This window comes from Leucoraja erinacea, chromosome 28 (assembly GCF_028641065.1).
Source record: "Leucoraja erinacea ecotype New England chromosome 28, Leri_hhj_1, whole genome shotgun sequence".
Lineage (NCBI taxonomy): Eukaryota > Metazoa > Chordata > Chondrichthyes > Rajiformes > Rajidae > Leucoraja > Leucoraja erinaceus.
Window position 1 is genome coordinate 16,964,288 of NC_073404.1, and position 19,859 is coordinate 16,984,146.

General features: G+C 44.5%; 1 protein-coding gene across 1 annotated transcript in view; it reads right to left on the minus strand.

Moving 5' to 3' along the window:
- Positions 1 to 18,909, minus strand: part of mmp28 (matrix metallopeptidase 28) — a 56,085-nt gene extending 37,176 nt beyond the window's left edge. The window contains exons 1-2 of the mRNA XM_055657876.1: positions 18,478 to 18,909; positions 2,025 to 2,104 (exon numbers count right to left, since the gene is read on the minus strand). Coding sequence (XP_055513851.1) covers positions 2,025 to 2,104; positions 18,478 to 18,645 — 248 coding nt within the window. The 5' untranslated portion in view covers positions 18,646 to 18,909. The remainder of the gene's footprint in view (positions 1 to 2,024; positions 2,105 to 18,477) is intronic.
- Between the last annotated feature and the right edge of the window lie 950 nt (positions 18,910 to 19,859).

The window sequence follows — 19,859 nt, forward strand, 5'->3', positions numbered from 1 at the left end:
TGTTTTTATTTTGCAACATTGGCAGTTCATTTTTATTTACAACCAACTTCTGTTGTGTGAGCTATGATTATGATCGGGTGGTTGTGGGGGGTAATTAATTGCACATGTTACAGCAATGAGAGGCAGTCATACCGTCTGTGACTTAAATAACCTCGAGAGAAGGCAGGATAGGAGTGGCAGGCTCCTGCCCATGAAAGGGTTTAATGAGCCAGGTGAGATTTAATAACATTCTGGCAGCATTTGCAGTTGTTTTGCCTGCATTCTATCTAAATAGCATTGAATTACTGAAATTCCATTTGCCAGCTAATGGCAGTGGAATTTGAACTCTCAACCTGAGAGGTGAAGACAGGTACTCTCAGAACATTTAGCAATATTTCTTTGAGCAGAACATTCTGAAGCGGGAGGATGAGCAGCCAGGCATTATTGCGTGCATTGGCAAAAATGACATGGATGGGAAAAGAGACGAGGTCCTCCAAAATGAATATAGGGAGTTAGGCAAAGGGTTAAAAAAAAAAAAAAAGATTTCAATGGTAATGGTCCCTGGATTACTCACAGTGCCACATGCTAGTGAGGGCAAGAACTGGAAGACAGGACAGTGAAGGCTGCAAGTAGTCTGGGCCTACACGAGACAAGGACCATGGAGGGAGATGGACGTAGCAGGCGGTGGAGAGAAGCAACAATAAGCAGTGAGCTGCTCTTCGGCTGCTCAGAATGTTTTGGGTTGGTTCATGCTTATGATCAGGGCAGGAACTCCAGCCATTAAGTTGCTCTGAATTATTGCAGCCTCTCGTTCACTGAGTAAGGGTTTGCTCCCCTGGATAGACTTGGAATGGGAACTTGAAGCAATTTAAATTTATTACAAGAAACAGCAAGCTATAAATCAAGACAACCCCTCCCAAATGTGGTTGGAAAAGGTTATCAAATATCACTTTGAATAAACCCATGCTTAGTGCAAGCAAGGAGTCTGTGTGACTAAAAACTGCCAGCGAGTCAAGTATAACATTGCTCTGCTGCCAATATTCTGACCTCTAATGCAAGGAAACTGCCTAGCTTTAGATGTTGCAATGCTTATTATTTCTTGCATTACGTTGGTATGGTCTAGGGGCCGTAACCCATGCAATGTGGTGTAAGGGTATCAAGTTTTAATATTCCACCACAATCAATTCTTGAATTCAAATTCAACTGATGGGAGGACATTTCTTGTCTCTGCCGAGAAGATACATGGAAAGAATAAGCATGGGAGTCTTAGCCCATATTCAAAGAGTGCAAAGATTGATGGCTCAATGCGAGGGGGAAGTATTGCAACTGGCAACACCATCATGGACCAGTGTCATGAAACAGGCCCTTCAGCCCACTGTGTGCATACTATTCATCAGGTACATATCTATACTTACATGTCTACATTTTCCATCTTGCCTCTACGTTAACTCCCCAGACTATTTTTCCAGCACCAACTGACACTGTGCAATTTATACTCTCTTATTAATTTACTAACCAGTATGTCCCTGGGATGTGGGAAGAAACCAGTGATTCCAGTGAATGCTGAGTTGAAGATCTTGCAAACTCCACACAGACAGTGCCAGACGTCAGCTTTGAACCCAGGTCTCTGGAGCCGTGAGGCAGCGGGTCTTCTTGCTGCGCTATGGGGGCCTTGCTCAACAGTTGTCACTCCACACTTTAGAAAGCTGAAAGCAGTACCAACCTCCAGATAACAGCTCAGGCAATAAAGTAAGTCTTCATTCAGTTATCTATCGCTATAATGGAAGCTAGTCCTTTCCTGTATTCTCAACACTATCTTTCGCTTATGTTCCTTCAACATAACCTATCAAACCAAAACTTTCAGTCCCAGAATGAATCACTGAAAGGAGGAGGTTATTATACTGATTGCCTGGTTAAGGTCTGGCTATTTTTAACTGTGTGTTCACAGCAAGCACCGAATGAAGTCCATTGTCTTGGCTCTGCAGATGCTGCAGGATGTTACCTTTACAGTGCACAGTGCCCATGCCTCTGTGTGAAAGCCTTACCTCACTGCTTCCTTAACTTGTGCAGAGTTCAGTCCATCGAGGGGCCCAGCTTTAAGATAGCCATACTTTTCCAAGAATGCCTTGAGGAAGAAGAGTAAAGTGTCTTTTAAAATCAAAATCAGAAGAAAGGGGGTAGTATTTTGACATTAAACCACAATGTTCATACAACTCCCTTGTTAATGCTCCAATGTAGGTGCCCTGATGTAGGAACTCAGCCCAAAGCATCAACAATCCTCTCCACGCATAAATGCTGCTCGACCCTGAGTTCTCACAGCAAATTGTTTTATGTCCTTGATAATAATGTTCACTGGCAACCTGTATCTAATAGAACATCACAGGGCCCATTGTGATCTGAACTTGTGAGAGGCAGCTGGAGAGGGAACTTCAGAATACATGTCCATCATATTCCTTCCCTTCCTCTGGGGAAAGCATCTGCTCCTATTTATCTTCAGTGGTGGAGGATGACTTAGGCATGCATTGCTCCAAGCACAGTGTTTAAACAGGATCTTTGCAAGCAGTCTCCTCTCCTGGTTTCGCTGCATGCACATAGAAACATGGGTGCGGGAGTAGGCCATTCGTCTCTTCAAGCCTGCACCACCTTTCAATATGATCATGGCTGATCATCCAACTCAGTATCCTGTACCTGCCTTCTCTCCATACCCCCTGATCCCCTTAGCCACAAGGGCCCTCTTAAATATAGCCAATGAACTGGCCTCAAATAAATTCTGTGGCAGAGAATTCCAGAGATTCACCACTCTCTGTGTGAAAAATATTTTTCTCATCTTGGTCCTAAAAGATTTCCCCCTTATCCTTAAACTGTGACCCCTTGTTCTGGACTTCCCCAACATCGGGAACAATCTTCCTGCATCTAGCCTGTCCAACCCCTTAAGAATTTTGTACATTTCTATAAGATCCCCCCTCAATCTTCTAAATTCTAGCGAGTACAAGAAAAGTCTATCCAGGCTTTCTTCATATGAAAGTTCTGATATCCCAGGAATCAGTCTGGTGAACCTTCTCTGTACTCCCTCTATGGCAAGAATGTCCTTCCTCAGATTAGGAGACAAAAACTGTACGCAATACTCCAGGTGTGGTCTCACCAAGACTCTGTACAACTGCAGTTGAACCTCCCTGCTCCTATACTCAAATCAATAATGGATACACGCTCGGATCCAGTGCCAAAAGGTTTGTTTTTTTATTGTTATTGTTCAGGTTATTAGTGGAAGTGGGAAGACACAAGTGGCAGAGCCAGTAAAGCTGCTGCCTCATAGCTCAGGTGATGCAGGTTCAATCTTAGATGATGTCTACGTGAGTTTCAAGTTGGTGCTCTAGGTTCCTCTCTCGTATCAAATATGTGCGAGTGTAATCTAGGGAGAATTAAGTGGAGAATAGGTTACAAGGGAATGAATGATGTAGATTCAATGGGACACTTTCTATATCATATCAAAATATTGGAATATGTGAGGGGTTCGAGAGTGCTGTCAACTTCCATCTATTATTCCTGGAAAAGCACAAACTGGTGGCCTTTGTGAGACCATGTTAGAACAGTAGAAATCTTAATATCCCTTGACAACCTCTAGTGGTTCAATTTCTTGATGTATAAAAGTGTGGGGGGGGGAATGATTTTGTCTTATTCTTGCGTATGGCATGCACAGCCTAGAGTTGTAGGACAACTTGTTCTATTTGATCATATTTGATTGTGCACGCCGGGTTGATTGCATTCATCGAAACAGGGCGGACCACGTGAAGGTTGCAATCTTCCCACCCCAGGGAAGCATTTAATTGTGTTGCACTGTTCTGCCACCAGTACCCTAGTAGAAAATTAGGCCTGGTGGACTAAGAGCATCAATGATAGGGAACAGTTGGTCAAAAGCCCCTTACATCCCACCAATTCACAGCTTTCAGTAAAAACACTGGATGGTAAACATGAAGCTCAAACACTTCAGCAATTTGCTGGCGTTGCTCTTCTTATTGATGGGCATATTGTAGGACATCACATTGTTTCTCACAACGAAACCTGCCATTTGCAACGTTGTTAGTGTTAATTATGGCCAAATTTGCAGAGCATGGTTTCTGTCTTTCTTATTTCTGAGCATCTGAGAGAAACAGAGTACAATACAGCAATAGGTAATAGGTGGGGGGAAAGGTTGCACTGTCGGAGAAGTCCTTTGCAGATTGGGCCAAGATCCTGTCTGCCTTTTTGTGCAGATTGCAAGATATAGATTGCAGTATATCAGAGCAGGATAGGGAAAACATATTGCTCAACCAACATCACTAAACATCATCCGATTATTCAGTACATCTGGCAACATTCAAGTCATTGCCAGACCTGCTGATTGTTTCCAGCACCTGTAGTCTCTTGATTGTCATTATCTAGTCATTAGCTTATTCTAATTTGTGGAGCCTTGGTATGCATTAAATTATGCTCACATTAGTGATTTCAAAAATACTTTGCTGGCTGTGCAATACATTTGGAGTGCTCATATATATCATATTATTTGCATATGAACCTTATGAACTATAACTGCTCTATTTTTGTTATGCCTTCACTGACAACGTTTCTAATCCATCATGTGTCTCGTTTCTGTTTAGAAATGGTCAACATCCTTAATCAATGCAAGCCCTCCCCTCCCCTTCTGCTACATCCATCAGGAATATTATCTTATGGTTGCAAACACTTCTCAATTTCAGATGACAATATGTGCAGCTCAACAGCCTACTGGTTACACCACAGACATTGGTGTACATACAGATTAACACCTGTAATTAGTTCATCACTTTTGCTATTTTCTTTCATCGGGATATTGTTTATTGTATTTGACGCTTTATGAGCAGTCCCGAACTACTATCTACCTCATTGGTGACCCTTGGATCTTTGATCAGATTTTAGTGGCTTTACCTTGCACTAAACTTTGTTCCCTTATCATGTATCTATACACTGTAAAATGGTTCGATTGTAATCGTGTATTGTCTTTCCACTGATAGACACAAAAAGCTGGCTTAACTCGGCAGGTCAGACAGCATCTCTGGAGAAAAGCTGACTGGTTAGCACGCAACAAAGGTTTTTCACTATACCTTGGTACACATGACAATTAACTAAACTGAACTGAATTACCTATGTTATTTTGATCAATTTCTCATGTTTTGTCGTTCCCATTCCCGTGCCAAATTAATCTAAACAACAATCCCTCCCACTCCTTTCATTCCACCAATCATCAGTTCTGTTTGGCCTCACATCAGGAAAACTTGGCAAAGTTGCTGTGCCATTTATCATAGCTCAGGAGGGCACTGTCCTAGTCCATGGCCCTAGGTGTGGGTGCTATCATTCTTACCCCTCGTCCCGGTTCCACTCAGATCAGATGCTGAGCTTTGGCACTGGGTAACTTCTCCAGCAATGGACTTCCTTTCCTAATCACAGGATTTAAGAGCAATTTTGGACTCGGGATTAAAAACTCACAAACCCAAATTCATTCTGGCTTGCTGCCTACATTCAGAAACAAAATACCACCAAATATGGGTTGAATAAACAGTGACAGCCCATGTTGTACATTTAACCCCCCACACCGAGAAGGCTGATTTTCCACTTCTCCACCAATCCCCGTGCTGGCTGCGATTTTATGTTGCAAATGACAGGGATGGGTGTCTGTTTTGTGGACATCACCGCTACGCCTAATCTTATCCTCCAGGATCCATGAGAGTCCCCAGCATGAGACAACAAATCTTGGCCGATAAAACCTTTGATTGTTGGAGGTACATTAGATCCAGCTGTCATCTATGCACAGACGTAGCAGTTTATGTTTGGCCTTCCTGCTATGCAGAGCCCACTGTTCTACCATTCACCCTTGGAATTTTAAGTAAGTACCTGAACACTTGAATGAATGAATGAATGAATGTGAATGATTGAATGAATAAATGAATGTATGAATAAAAATGTATTAGCCAAGAATGTATACATACAAGGAATTTGCCTTGGTGCTTTGCTCGCAAAAGAATAAAAACACGATATACAGCAGACAGTTAAAAATAAAACATTACAATTTAATTTTTTTTAATTCAGAATAACGTGGAGTAAATAAAAAATAAATTAAAATTTGTCCGCAATCAACAATGTGGTGGCAGTGCAGAGGGACAGAAAAGGCAGTGTTGTTTAATGTATGTAACTGGTGGGCATTAAGTGTCCAGAAGAGTCAGCACGGGCAGTGATATTCTAGTTCACGTATTCTCACAGCCATGTTATTGGTGACAATATCAATTCACCAGCACAAGGCAGTAAAGGCAGTGGAAACAGAACAGGGAGCCTCGGTTGCAATGTTAGGAGGTTTTACTCTGGTGAGGAGTAATTATAATGGTATCTGACCACAAAGACACACCTCCACCTCAAGCAGAAATGACGTGTTCACCTTCCACCTGCCAACTAGACAATGCTGCACCAAGTCTTTCAAACTCCCCAGTGCCCATCAGGAAACATTGTCTAAAAGGTTGTTTAACAATGTAACTTGCTAATGTGAAGCTAAAGAGAGGAGAAAGAGTGAGAGCGACAAAAGATATGGAGCTTTTGAGGCTTAAAAAGAGAAATGCTGGGTAAGGCAAAACCGTGGTAGAATCAGTAATAGTGGCACCGGCTGGAGAGTGAGGCTAGGAAGGGAGAGAACAATTGACCGGTTTTGGGCTGATTAAGAAATGTTGGCGCTGTCTCAGCATATGGCAGCCAGGAACAAAGATCTTTGGCCAGGAATGTGTATTTGTGACAATAAATCGGGTTAAATTATTTATTTATGCAGAGTTGGCTGCGTATGTACAAATCTTTGAAAGCACGTCACTACGAAACTATAATAATGCATATTGTATTAGAGACCTATTATGTGGCTGAATGTTATTCCACCTATTTGTGGTCTATTGGCTGAATCGATGCTTTGTTTCGCTCAATAAATAAATATCTGCATCGTCTGCCAAAAATGTCTTAATACCACAAACATTTAAATTCAGATTTCTTGTAAAGAATTGCATTCACAATGATTCATTGTAATGGTTCTGGGAGGGTCTAAGCAGGTGGCACCCTATTCTTGAGGTTTGTGCATATACCTGTCTCTTTGAACACCTGATTACTTAATCCAAGAGCAGACAAGTGGGAGCACTACACTGGTACCTAAAGGTTAGACATAATAAAAAGGTTGACCATACATTGACCTTAAAGCGTAGGAAGGAACTGCAGATGCTGGTTTAAACTGAAGATAGACACAAAACGCTGGAGTAACTCAGCGGGACAGGCAACATCTCTGGAGAGAAGGAATGGGTGATGTTTCGGTTCAAGACCCTTCTTCAGACTCTAAAGGTTGGTTAGACCTGTGATAAACATGGGGATCTCTCTCCATTTTTGTACTGATGTATCACTCAGTATGAAAGACAAGGTGCAGAGTAATTTCTATGCTTTTCCGATCACTTGCTTAGTTGCTGTTGCTGAAATGGACATCTGTTGGACTGCAAGTGTGGCCTTTATAAAGGCAATTAAGCAGTTGACAGACCCATTTCCCACTCCCTAATAAAACTTGGTTGTTAAAACACCGCTGCATGGATGAATTACCACTTCCAATTTAAAAATATATATATGCAGTCATTTGGGTGATTTTTACTGCCTCTTGTTCCATTTTGCTGGCCAAATGTAGGCAGAGTATCTGCAGTAATCATGCATGTTGGCTTCAAGGAAAGGGTGCTCACTGTAGGACAGCTTGAAAGGGACCGACAGGGAATGTCTCTTTGAGACAGTCAGGGAGTGCCTCAAAGACCCCAGCTCTTATATTTATAACACAGAACCAGGGTCAGTTGGCTCAACTGATCGATGCAGATGTTCTTGCACCTCCCATTTCTAATCATCTATCTTTACTCTTTACCTATTCAGTGGGCTTCTCCTGCTGGTATCTCATTGCTGATGCATCATTGTGGCAGGGAGAGAATGGCAGCGCTGTGCTCTGCCTTTGGATAGAATATGCTGATTGCTTCGGCAGTGCATCTGTTTCAGCACGGTGGCGCAGTGGTTAAGGTGCTGCCTCACAGCTCCAGCGATCTGGGTTTGATGCTGTATGCACTGAGATTGTACGTTCTTCCTGTGACCGCGTGGGTTTTCTCCGGGTGTTCCGGTTTCCTCCCACATTCCAAAGAAGTAAAGGTTTGTAGGTTAATTGGCTTTGGTAAAAATTGTAAATTGTCCCTCGAGTGCAGGATAGAACTATTGTAAGGGGTGATCGCTAGATGGTGCGGACTCAGTGGGCCAAAGGACCTGTTTCCATGGTTTCCCCAAACTATACTAAACTTGCATAAGATTCATACTCTCTTTCTCTCAATCCTCTTCCTCCATCCCTTTCTTCCCCCCCTCCTCTTTCCATTTCTTCCACTCCCCCCATCTTGCTCCTGTCTCTTGCTCTCTCTCCTTCCCATCTGTCTCTCCCTTTTTCCGTCACGTCCGCCTCCGTGCCTTTTTCTCTGGAAAGGAGATCTCACCACCCAGTGAGGACCTCTTCTCCCATCTCCACCGGACCCCCTCTTCTTGGACTCCCCCGGATGGCCTTCTACCCTCTTTAGACCTTTATATTTCCAACCGCCGGTGGCACATCAACCGCCTCAACTTTTCCACTCCCCTGACTCACTGTAACCTCTTTCCACCCCCCCCCCCCCCGAACATAGAGTTCTCCATTCACTCTACAGCAACCCCGACTTGATAATCAAACCCGCTGACAATGGAGGTGCCGTGTTAGTCTGGCGCGCTGATCTCTACCAGCCCGAGGCCAGGTGACAACTCTCAGACACCTCCTCCTACTTATCCTTGGACCATGATCCCACGGACGAGCAACAGACCGTAATATCACCACCCCTCTCCCAGTTGCTCAGCACTAACATGCTCCCATTCTCAATCTGACCTTTTTGTCCTGGGCCTCCTCCACTGTCAGAGTGAGGCCCAGCGCAAATTGGAGGAACAGCACCTCATATTTCAATTGGGTAGCTTAGACCCCAGCGGTATGAACATTGACCTCTCTAACGTCAAGTAGCTCTTGCTCTCTCCATCCCCTCCCATTTCCCAGTTCTCCCGCCAGGCTTACTGTCTCCGATTACATTCTATCGTTGTCCCGCCCACTTCCCTGACATCAGTATGGTAGGGTCTCGACCCAAAACGTTCCTCATTCCTTCTTTCCAGAGATGCTGCCTGTCCCGCTGAATTACATATTCCGCTTGGAGAGGAGATATGGGTAGGTTACAAATGAAGCTTATTCTTAATAGAAGTGGTTTCACGGAGATTGGACCAGCATTTACAAAGATCGTATAAGGAGATAATCTCGAAGATTAATGGGTTCTCAGCAAACAAAAGTTAAAAAAACATCATGTATGAAATCTTAACATTTGCTTAACCTTTCCAATAGTATTGAAAGTCTCTGAACTAGATTATGACCTCTTATTTTCAGACTTATGTTTCAGTTTTAGATAACAGCCTACATAAGTCACTGCCTCATAGTTTTTTCCACTCATCCTTCATGGTTGGAATTTTTCTTTAAAACACAAGTTCCAATCCCAATTAGTGCAAAGACTTTGCCAAGTTTGTTCGGGTGAAAAACTAACCACAGCTGAGGTTCCAAAAGCTACTGCAGCATCATGTTAGGATAGACACAGAATGATGGGGTAACTCAGCGGGTCAGGCAGCACCAATAACCCGCTGATTTACTCTCACATATTGTGTCTATCTTTGGTATAAAACAACTTCTGTAGTTCCTTCTTATTATGGCATGGTAGAATGCTGTTTAAAAATATATTTCTCCAAAGTCATACAAATGGTCCACATATAAACATTGGTGGGATGGCAGGGGAGAGAGTCAACAGCGTCAAATTCCTGGGCGTACGCATCTCCAATGATCTGTCCAGGATCCAGTATGTTGATGCAATCAGCAAACAAACGCTCACCAACTTCCTCACAATACATCCTCAGAAAACTCGATCGAAGGGTGGCACGATGGCGCAACGGTAGAGTTGCTGCCTTACAGCGCCAGAGACCCAGGTTCGATCCCAACTACGGGTGTTGTCTGTACAGAGTTTGTACGTTCTCCCCGTGACCGCCTGGGTTTTCTCCGAGATCTTCGGTTTCCTCCCACACTCCAAAGACTTGGTGTGATTGTAAATTGACCCTTGTGTGCGTGGGATGTGCGGGGATCGCTGGTCGGCGCGTACTCGAAGGGACTGTTTCTGCACTGTATCTCTAACACTAAAAAATTAAAATCTTCTACAGTTTGATATATGGTGGAGAGCACACTGACTTGATGCATCACACGCTGTTTTAGTCATTTGAATGTTTGCAAATGAAGGTGACGCCAGAGAGTGGTGGACATTGCCCAATCCATTGTGGGTTATAACCTCCGCACCATCAAAGGGATCAACTACAAACGCTTTCTCAAGAAGGCAGCTAATATCATCAAAGACCTATATCCCTATGGCCACCCTCTCATCTCACCACAACCATCAGGAAGAAGGTACAAGACTCTTTGAATCATTACCTCCAAGTTCAAGAACAGTTTATTCCATCAAGTTCTTGAACTATCCTGCACAACCCTACATCAGCACTGAACCACCGTGGACTTTGCATTACTTTGGTTACTCTACATAGTTTTAGTTTTTGTACTTTCATGGTCTGATTGACATAGATTAACTGACAATTTATTGTGTATTTATTTGTTGTTGTGTTGTTCTGGTGCCCGTAAAGCTGCAGCATGCAGGATATTTACAGTTTCTCCAGTTCCTATCCAGTGTATACGACAAATAAGCATTATTGATACTTGAAGCTATTGCAACTCTTAATGTAACTCTTTAATTTCAGTGTTGGGCAAATCAAAACACAGCTTCTTTCTGCAGTGATTCTGTACCCATGTTTTATACCACATGGGTACAGCTCAGGATAGGCCCTTCAGCCCACAATGTCTGCTGAACATGATGCCATGTTAAACTAATTTCTGCCTGCATGTGATCTGTAATGTATTCTCGTCCGAGGGATGGCTCAGTTGTGACTAGCACAAAGGACAGGTCCACACCGGGTTTGTGTTCCAGAGCAAAGCACGTTTATTCTGCAATCATTGCCTTTTATCTTGAAGGTCACTTGACCTCAGTCACGAGGCTCATGCATCAATGTTTCTGTTACATTGATTGCAAAGACATCACAGACATCACATGATCCATATCCCTCCATCCCCTGCATATCCATGTGCCTATTCAAAAGCCTTTTAGATACGACAATCGTATCTGCTTCCACCACCTCCCCTAGCTACGCATTCCAGGAATCTGCCACTCTTTGTAAAAAAAACTTCCCCCTTACATCTCCTTTAACATTTTTCCCTTTCACTGTAAAGGTACGCTCTCTAATCTTTGATATTTCTTCCCTGGTAAAAGGTTCCGGCTGTCTATCAATGCCTCTCATAATTTTATATATTTCTATCAGGTCTCTCCTCAACCTCCAACTCTTCAGAGAACAACGATCCAACTTTGTCCAATCTCTCTTTATAGTTAATACCCTCTAATTCAGGCAGCATTCTGGTAAACCTCTTCTGTACCCTCACCAAAGCCTGCACATCCTTCCTGTAATGGGGTAACTAGAACTGCAAATAATACTCCAAATGTGGAAATTAATGTTTTATAAAGCTGGAACATGTCTTCCTGAATTTATACTCAATACCCCAACTAAAGAAGGCAAGCATACCATACACCTTCTTTACCACCCTCTCGGCTATGGACTTGGACCCCAAGATCCCTGTCAAAGTTCTTACCATTAATTGTATACTTTCCCCTTGCATTCAACCTACCAAAGTGCAACACCTCAAACTTGCTGAGATCAAATTCCAAATGCCGTTTCTCCACACATATCTATCTGTAAGTGACCTATATCCCGCTGTATCCTTTGACAGTATTCCACAGCTGAATCAATGTGAATGTTTGGTAATCATTGTCCTTTGCAGTTCTGCAAAGATTTTGGAGCCTCAAAGAGCGTCACATGGCAGTAAACTTTGCCATTTGCACAAATAGTTATATTAAACAATCAAAGCACAGTCGTCAACTCGCATTAACTGCAAATATTCATGTTTCTGCCTGCATTACCAAAGTGGAATTTGTTCACCTGTTTGTTTGAAATGAAAATATAATTTCAAAAAATTGCATCACCAGTTTGCATCTTGGAATCATTACGGGGCGAAAAATCAGTGTTTAAAGAGTTAAGTGTCATCTGCCTGCTGTGCAGCAAGTGACAGTGTAGTGACCTCAGCACTACCCCCTGGTGGTGAGGTTAGCAATGACTGGCAGCAGCGAGAGAGAGAGCCATTAGAAGTTCAACTGCTTTGAGAGTATCTCAAGGAGAGGAGAAACAAGGAACTTCAGATCCTGGTTTACACAAAAGGACATAAAGTGCTGAAGTAACTCAGTGGGTCAGTTAGCATCGCTGGAAACATGGATAGGTAACATTTCAGGTCGAGACCCAAAACATCACCTATCCATGTCCTCCAGAGATGCTGCCTGACTCACTGAGTTACCCCAGCAGTTTGTACCCTTTTGCTTTGAGAGTAGCATTGATTCACACTGCCGCTCATGCACATAGAAAATAGGAGCAGGAGGCCATTCAGCCCTTTAAGATTGCCATATTATTCAATGGTACATCATCCAAATGCAGTACTCTGTTCTTTCTTCCATCATAATCCATGGTCCCTCTGCATGTTAGTCTCTAACAAAGCTGTGGCAGGTGGTAAATATCTTATAACCTGCTTATATCACCTTGATATTTAATAGGAACTGCCCAAAAAGCATCTGTGGCTCCACGGCTTATTTAGTGCATGAGCATACACCCAGATTAACACACCAATGTGGTCTAAACCCACTATGAGGGAATTGGGCTTTGAAGTCTGAGGAAGGGTCCCGACCTGAAATGACACCCATCGTTTTTCTCCAGAGATGTTGCCCGACTCATTGAGTTACTCCAGCACTTTGTGTCTATCTTGGTATAAACCAGTATCTGCAGTTCCTTCCTATTACATGAGGGAATTTAAATTCAATTTAGATAAACAGGTGTTACTAAAAAAAAAGTGACATGAATCTGGATTATTGTCAATACTCTTTTGCGTTGACATTTGCCATTTGGGCACCTTCATTTGATCCTGGATCACAGTCTGATGCGTCATTTATAATAGGCCATTGACAAGGTCTATCTAGCTGCCACTTAAACCCGACAAAGGATCACACTGCAACAGTTCAACGGTAACATCCCTGCTTCTTAAAGCACATTTTGGGATGGCCAACAGATCCTGGTATGTTGTGCAAAGGCTATAAACGAGCAGTGTGCACAGAGTGAGATGCTGAGTTAGAGGGGCAGGTCTGTAGTCGCAAATATATTTGCAGCTCCACCTCAAGATGCAGCTGAAATTCCTAAGAGTGCAGTAAAAAGGCACTTAAAATGCACTCTGCCCAGGGCTGGCCCTCCTACCCACCAAAACTACAAGCCTTGTTCAGCTTCCCTCGGTAGTGGGAGTACTTCCCTTCAGAAGCAATGGGCTGTGCACTGTCAGCTGATGGCTTTTCAGTACAAATTGACTGTTAATAGCAATCCGCCAGGAAACATTTCAGAACATGCCAAACAGAACCAGTTCTTTTCCCCAAAACCCTCAATGGCCAAACACTATCCCTACTGTTCCTGAAGGCCAGTGAAAGCAGTGCCAGGGATATCAGCTATCTTATTTTGCTTTATCTGGTTTTCAACTCAATACTGAGAACTGGGTGATGTTCTTGGGGTGGAAGATTGAAACCTTCATGTGGTCCGCCCTGTTTCGACGAATGCAATCAACCCGGCGTGCACAATCAAATGAGAACAAGTTGTCCTACAACTTTAGGCTGTGCATGCCATACTCAAGAAGAAGAAGAGGTGATGTTCTGCAAACAGGTGCAGATACTGAGCAGCTTCATCTTCAGTGCCTGTGGAAAAATTCACTCTGGGCCAAGGGGTGACCTACAACAAGATCCGTAGGAGAACATGATTAGGTCACGTTTTGGGTCAGAATTTTTCACCTATCCATGTTCTCCAAGGAGGCTGCCTGACCTATTGAGTTACTCCAGCACTTTGCAATTTTTTTTTGTAAAGCAGTTTTGTTTCCACAACAAGATCCATGAGCACTGACCTGCAGTCCTCGAAGGCTGTGCTAGACGCTGACAATCTTCACTGTCTGGGACACCTTGAGATCATCCACCAGAGTGTGCTCCATGGCCAACCTGAACCCAGGCAGGGCCAGGGCCAGGGCAGGCCACAGCTCAGGGGCAGCCAAGGTGTCAGGCAAGCTCTTGGGCCTGACACCTTGCCTTCCACAGACGCTGGGCCTGGGGAAGCCGAGTTACAACTCGTGCAGTGACGTGACCACAGGGTGAGCCAGGAACCAGCCCTCACATCTCCGCAGGCAAGGGGTCCTGCAGCCACTTTGGGAAGCTTTGTGTTCTCTAATTGGGTTCCACTCCCACGGTAATGCAACCAGCTGATAATCTGTGATGGACAAATACAAAGGATGGCACATAGCTCAGCTAGTGGAGCTGCTTCCTCATAACTCAAGTGATCCGGGTTCAAACCTGACCTCCCGTGTTAACCATGTGGAGTGTGTGTGTTCTCCTTAAAACCCCCATGTGTCTCTTCCCAAGAGGGAGGAAAAAAAGGAAATTAGGGAGACACAAATCCAACTGGCGTGGAACTCTAGAGGAGGAAATGAAAACAATGGACCTGACCTGGGGTAGTGTCCAGACGCTAGCCCAGAACACACAGGAGTGGTGGACCTTTGTTGCTGCCTTACATGCCAGGAGGCATAATAGGCAGTAAGTAAGTAAAGTCTCTTCCCACATCCCAAAGATTTGTGGTTTGTTGGGCTAATTGGCCCAGTAAATAGCCCCTAGTCCATAGGTGAGTGGTAGAATCTGGGCGAGTTAATGAGAATGTGGAGAGAATAAAATGGGAATCGTGGATTAGTTTTCCCTGCTACATGAAAGATGCCATTAAGGTGGAAAATCTTCCCAGGTGTTGCTGACGTCGTCATAGTTACACATAATCCCGCCCCAAGTATCGAGCGACGGGTGAATGGGCCAATTCCTGCTGCTCAGTTCCTCCTGCTGCTAAAATCAGTTCCTGCTTCCCCTGCATGGCTGAGGAGGGGCAGTAATCTGACCAAAGGTTTGTGGCAAAACTGGGGCAGGTGTGTCATTTGAAAGGCGAGCAGCCCTTCAGCTTGGTTCGCGGCATCTCAAAAAGGTTTCACATTTAATAAGAACGTGTACCAACTAAGATACAGTGAAACTCGATTTCCAAGGTGGGTTCCGAGATTTGTTGACATGAGCCCTGTTGACACAGTGAATAGATGTGGCTCCTCGATCCACAGCACCCCCTCTGTCTCCAGTGTAGAACATTCCCCAAGAAAAAAAACGAGGCATGAATGGAAACGCCGCGGTGTGAGGGTTGGGACATGGCCCATGAGTATAAACTCATTGCCGGGCCAAACCCATAAACCACAATTACTCAGCGGGTAGCAAGAAGCGGGCGAGAGCAGAGGGTGTGCAAGGTGTGGATGATTTAGTCAGCTGTGATTGCAGGTAGCCACACCTATAGGCAACACAACCCGTCTAGCCATGTTATGGAAACCACGGGCATTCCTGGCGCGTTCCCCCCCTTCAGAAGATTGCTGCGATGTTGGGGATAGTATGGATTTATTGCAGGAAATGTTTTCTTGAACGAACGACTACTTTCCCTATATGGTTTTCTCACTGCCTCTTGCATGCGTTCCCACAGCCACAGTGCGGTCTCTCTTGGCTGCCTTAACCCCAGCGAGGTCCCGTTCAAAATTAAAACACAAAACTGGAAATACTCAAAATGTCAAGTCGCGTGTATGGGGAGGGAAACCGAGCTCACGCTTCAGTTCGAAGACCCTTACCCTAGGGATAATGAATCTCAGACAGATCGTGAAGAGAGACCTGGAGCAACAAGAAATCTGCTGGAGGATCTCAACGAGTGAAGCAGCATCTGTAAGGGTTTAGATGGGGGGGGGGGGGGGGGGGGGGGGGGGGGGGGGGGGGGGGGGTTGGGGGTAGGTACAATTGTCGACGTGTCGGTCGAAATCCAACATAGAGCACTGGTCGGGAAGAATTGTCGTGATAAATGAGCGTGCAATAAGCCATTTTTTTGCCCGTCAGAACACGAACAATGAAAAAAACATTTTCATTGTTCACCATTTGGTTTAGTAGAGTATAAATTATACAGTAAATGAAAATCAAGAAACTGCAGATGCTGGAAATGTGAAATAAAAACAGAACACGTTGGAAAACAGTCACAGGTCAGTCGGGGAGAAAGGGGTGAACGTTTCAGGTCCCCCTCGGCCACTTTTCTTTTAGCTGCCGACTCACTTGCCCCGGTTACCCATTATTTCCCGACCGAGTTTCCCCCTGGGCCTTCTGTACCAAATATAAAATTCGCCTATCGTAAAAATACCGCTACATATACCAAGCGCGCTGACTCCGCCAAACAGGGATGCACAGATAGTTAGTTACAAGCTTCTTCACGTTGATTATGATTAGATAACTATACCTGGTTTCATGACCGAGTCTTTTGGACTATCAGACATTCCTGAAATCTCAGGGAGAATTGACTTGTCCCACGGAAGGTTATTATAATACAGACCAGTGTGTGGATTCGGACAGCTCTGCACTGGAATTTTTCGGCTCGCTGCCTGAATCACTGTTATGGAGGGGAGAGTAAGGATGGGAATCTGGGTGGGAATATGAACGATCATTTCAGACTTAAAGAGCAGCCTCGCCCCGTAGGTTATACCCGGGCACCTGGGTGACTCACAGCGACTCGCTGTCACTTGGAGCCGAGCGCTGTGAGAATGGACCGGGTGCCCAAGTCGTGGGCTGAAGAAACATAGAAAATAGATGCAGGAGTAGGCCATTCGGCCCTTCCATTCAATATGCTCATGGCAGATCATCCAACTCAGTATCCTCTACCTGCCTTCTCGCCATACCCCCTGATCTCTTTAGCCACAAGGGCCACATCTAACTCCCTCTTAAATATAGCCAATGAACTGGCCTCAACTACCGTCTGTGGCAGAGAATTTCAGAGATTCACTGCGTAAAAAAAGTTTTTCTCATCTCGGTCCTAAAAGATTTCCCCCTTATCCTTAAACTGTGACCCCTTGTTCTGGACTTCCCCAAAATCGGGAACAATCTTCCTGCATCTAGCCTGTCCAACCCCTTAAGAATTTTGTAAGTTTCCATAAGATCCCCCCTCAATCTTCTAAATTCTAGCGAGTACAAAGCCGAGTCTATCCAGTCTTTCTTCATATGAAGGTAGGGATGGGCTCCTCCAACGCCCAGACTAGGCGTGGCGCCACACACCCTCACCGTACACTTCCTCTGTGCAGACGGACGGACGACTGTGACCTAAATGTCACTACAAGATAGACGCCGTGAATGACATACATCTGCGGGCGAAAGTGAGCTTGCTTCTTCAAAGAGCGGCCAGGAGTGTGATGGGCTGAATGGCCGCCCTCTTCGTGCGTTGTTCCTGCCGTTTCATTTTGCCCTTTACCCAGCACGATGTGTAGATGCTCCACACCCCGCCCTCCGTGCGCAAAGTAAATGTGAAAACCTCTTTGAACTGATCATTCCTACAGACCCACGTACAAAAATGGTGAGATATTTGAAATGTGCTGGGTTAGAGCGTCATGAAAGATAAATAATTCACCGCTCCAGGATTCAATGGAGCTGGTATTACCAAGTAAGGAATTATTGGCCAATGGCATTGATACCGTCCCTGGATAAAACGGATCCTCAATGACTCGCTGTCTCCTACATTAAGGAAGCGCGAGAGCGTATGTCACCCAATAACTTAGATAATCTAAATAGTCCAAATAACCTAAATAGCCTAGAAACGCCAGCCTGAACTGGCACAAGCCGAGCGTACAATAAGTTCTGCAGCCCAGCGGAGTGTTGCTGACCTGAACAGTGGGCATGTAGCGTTTACACTGGGACAAAACACTAAAAAGGTCTGCCGATAGAAGGTACAAAATGCTGGAGTAACTCAGCGGGTCAGGCAGCATCTATGGAGAATATTGAGTCGGGATCCTTTCTGATTCCTTCATGTCACCTATCCATTTTTCTCCAGATTCCGCCTAACCCGCTGAGTTGATGCAACATTTTGTCTATCTTTGGTATAAACCAGCATCTGCCGTTCCTTGATATTGCATAAAGTTCTACAGTTTCCGCACTGACGAATCAAGACAACCGCTCGCATTGTTTTTCAAAGAGCCATATTTACAATGAGTGTTTTCACTTTATCTTTAACAGCAATTACGCATTTTCCCCCCAGATGATGGCTTGAAACAGATTTAAAGAAACAATTAGAATAAATCTTGGCGAGAGTACGTACCACGGTTTCTTTAAGTTGGTCGTTGCTCTTGAGTGCTGTGTGGGGTTTGTGGACCGTGGGCACACAGCGTGCAGGGGTAAGCAACAAGTAAACCACACCGATCGTCTCCAGAATTAGGAAACTCCGGAGCGAAGGTTTCAGACTCATCCTGCGCTCCAAACAAATCATCGATTCAAAGCAGTCAGTTTATTTCCAGGTGATTCAGCTCAGGAGATATCTGTGCAGACATTTCCATGGGCATCGAAAGCACCTTCTCGTCATCCGCTCTCTTTAATATCACCTGGCATCCAGCCCCTCTCCTTTCACTGACTAGGCAATGTCTGGGTGAGCCCTGGGAATGTCAAGACTGCGCGTCTGACTGCGGGGAGACTGTAATAAGGAAAATAAAGTATGAACTAACTGCAGTTATTAGCGCCGCCCATTAGCCCGGCGGCTAACGGAGATCGTGAGAATCCGCCCAGTTTGCATTTAAAAGGGCAATGGTTCCGTGTTTCGCGATAACAGGATGCAACTCGTCTGGATCACTGCGGTAACTCACGAGGTTGATGCATCTTAAACTTGTCCCCACCCATTGGTCTCAAACGGTGTCCCGATCCAAAACAATGTCTGTCCATTCACTCCACAGATGCTGCCTGACCCGCTGAGTTCCTCCAGCATTTTGTTTTTTTACTCCTGGTTGTGTGATTGCAGTATTACTGCTGGCCAAATTCTTTCATCTCCGTTTGTGATTAGATTTTAGCTCCAAATCATTGGACGGGTACACACACAGGCACGAAACTATGAAATGGGCGTGAGCACTCGGGGGATGTTTGTTTTTGCTCTCTCACTATTACCACTGTCTCCAGTTCCAGCTTCATTCCACTTGCTATCGTGTCTTGACGTCTTGGAATTGTCTGGTGTCTTGGAATTAATTGCCACAGAAGGCTGTGGAGGCCAATTCAATGTATATTTTAAAAGCAGAGATAGACACATTCTTCATTAGTATAGGGTGTCAGTGGTTATGGGGAGAAGACGGGAGAATGGGGTTAAGAGGGGAAGATAGACCAGTCATGATTGAATGGCATAGACTTGATGGACCGAATGGCCTAATTCTGTTCCCATCACTTATGAACGCGCACCGAGCCGGTGATGATAAAACAGTGGATCAGAACAGAGAAAACTAGAGCCGCTCATTCATTCTCCTGCCTCCGCAGTGCCCTTCAAATGAGATTAAAGCGAATTGATTACGCAACATATTTCTACCTTTTTCTCATATTATTTAATATATTTTGTTGACAAAAATCTCGGGCTCGGATTTAAATTGGCATTTGAACAGCAGTTTCACATTTGCGCCATGCTCCACGAGAACAACTGCAGATACTAATTTATACAATAGATTATAC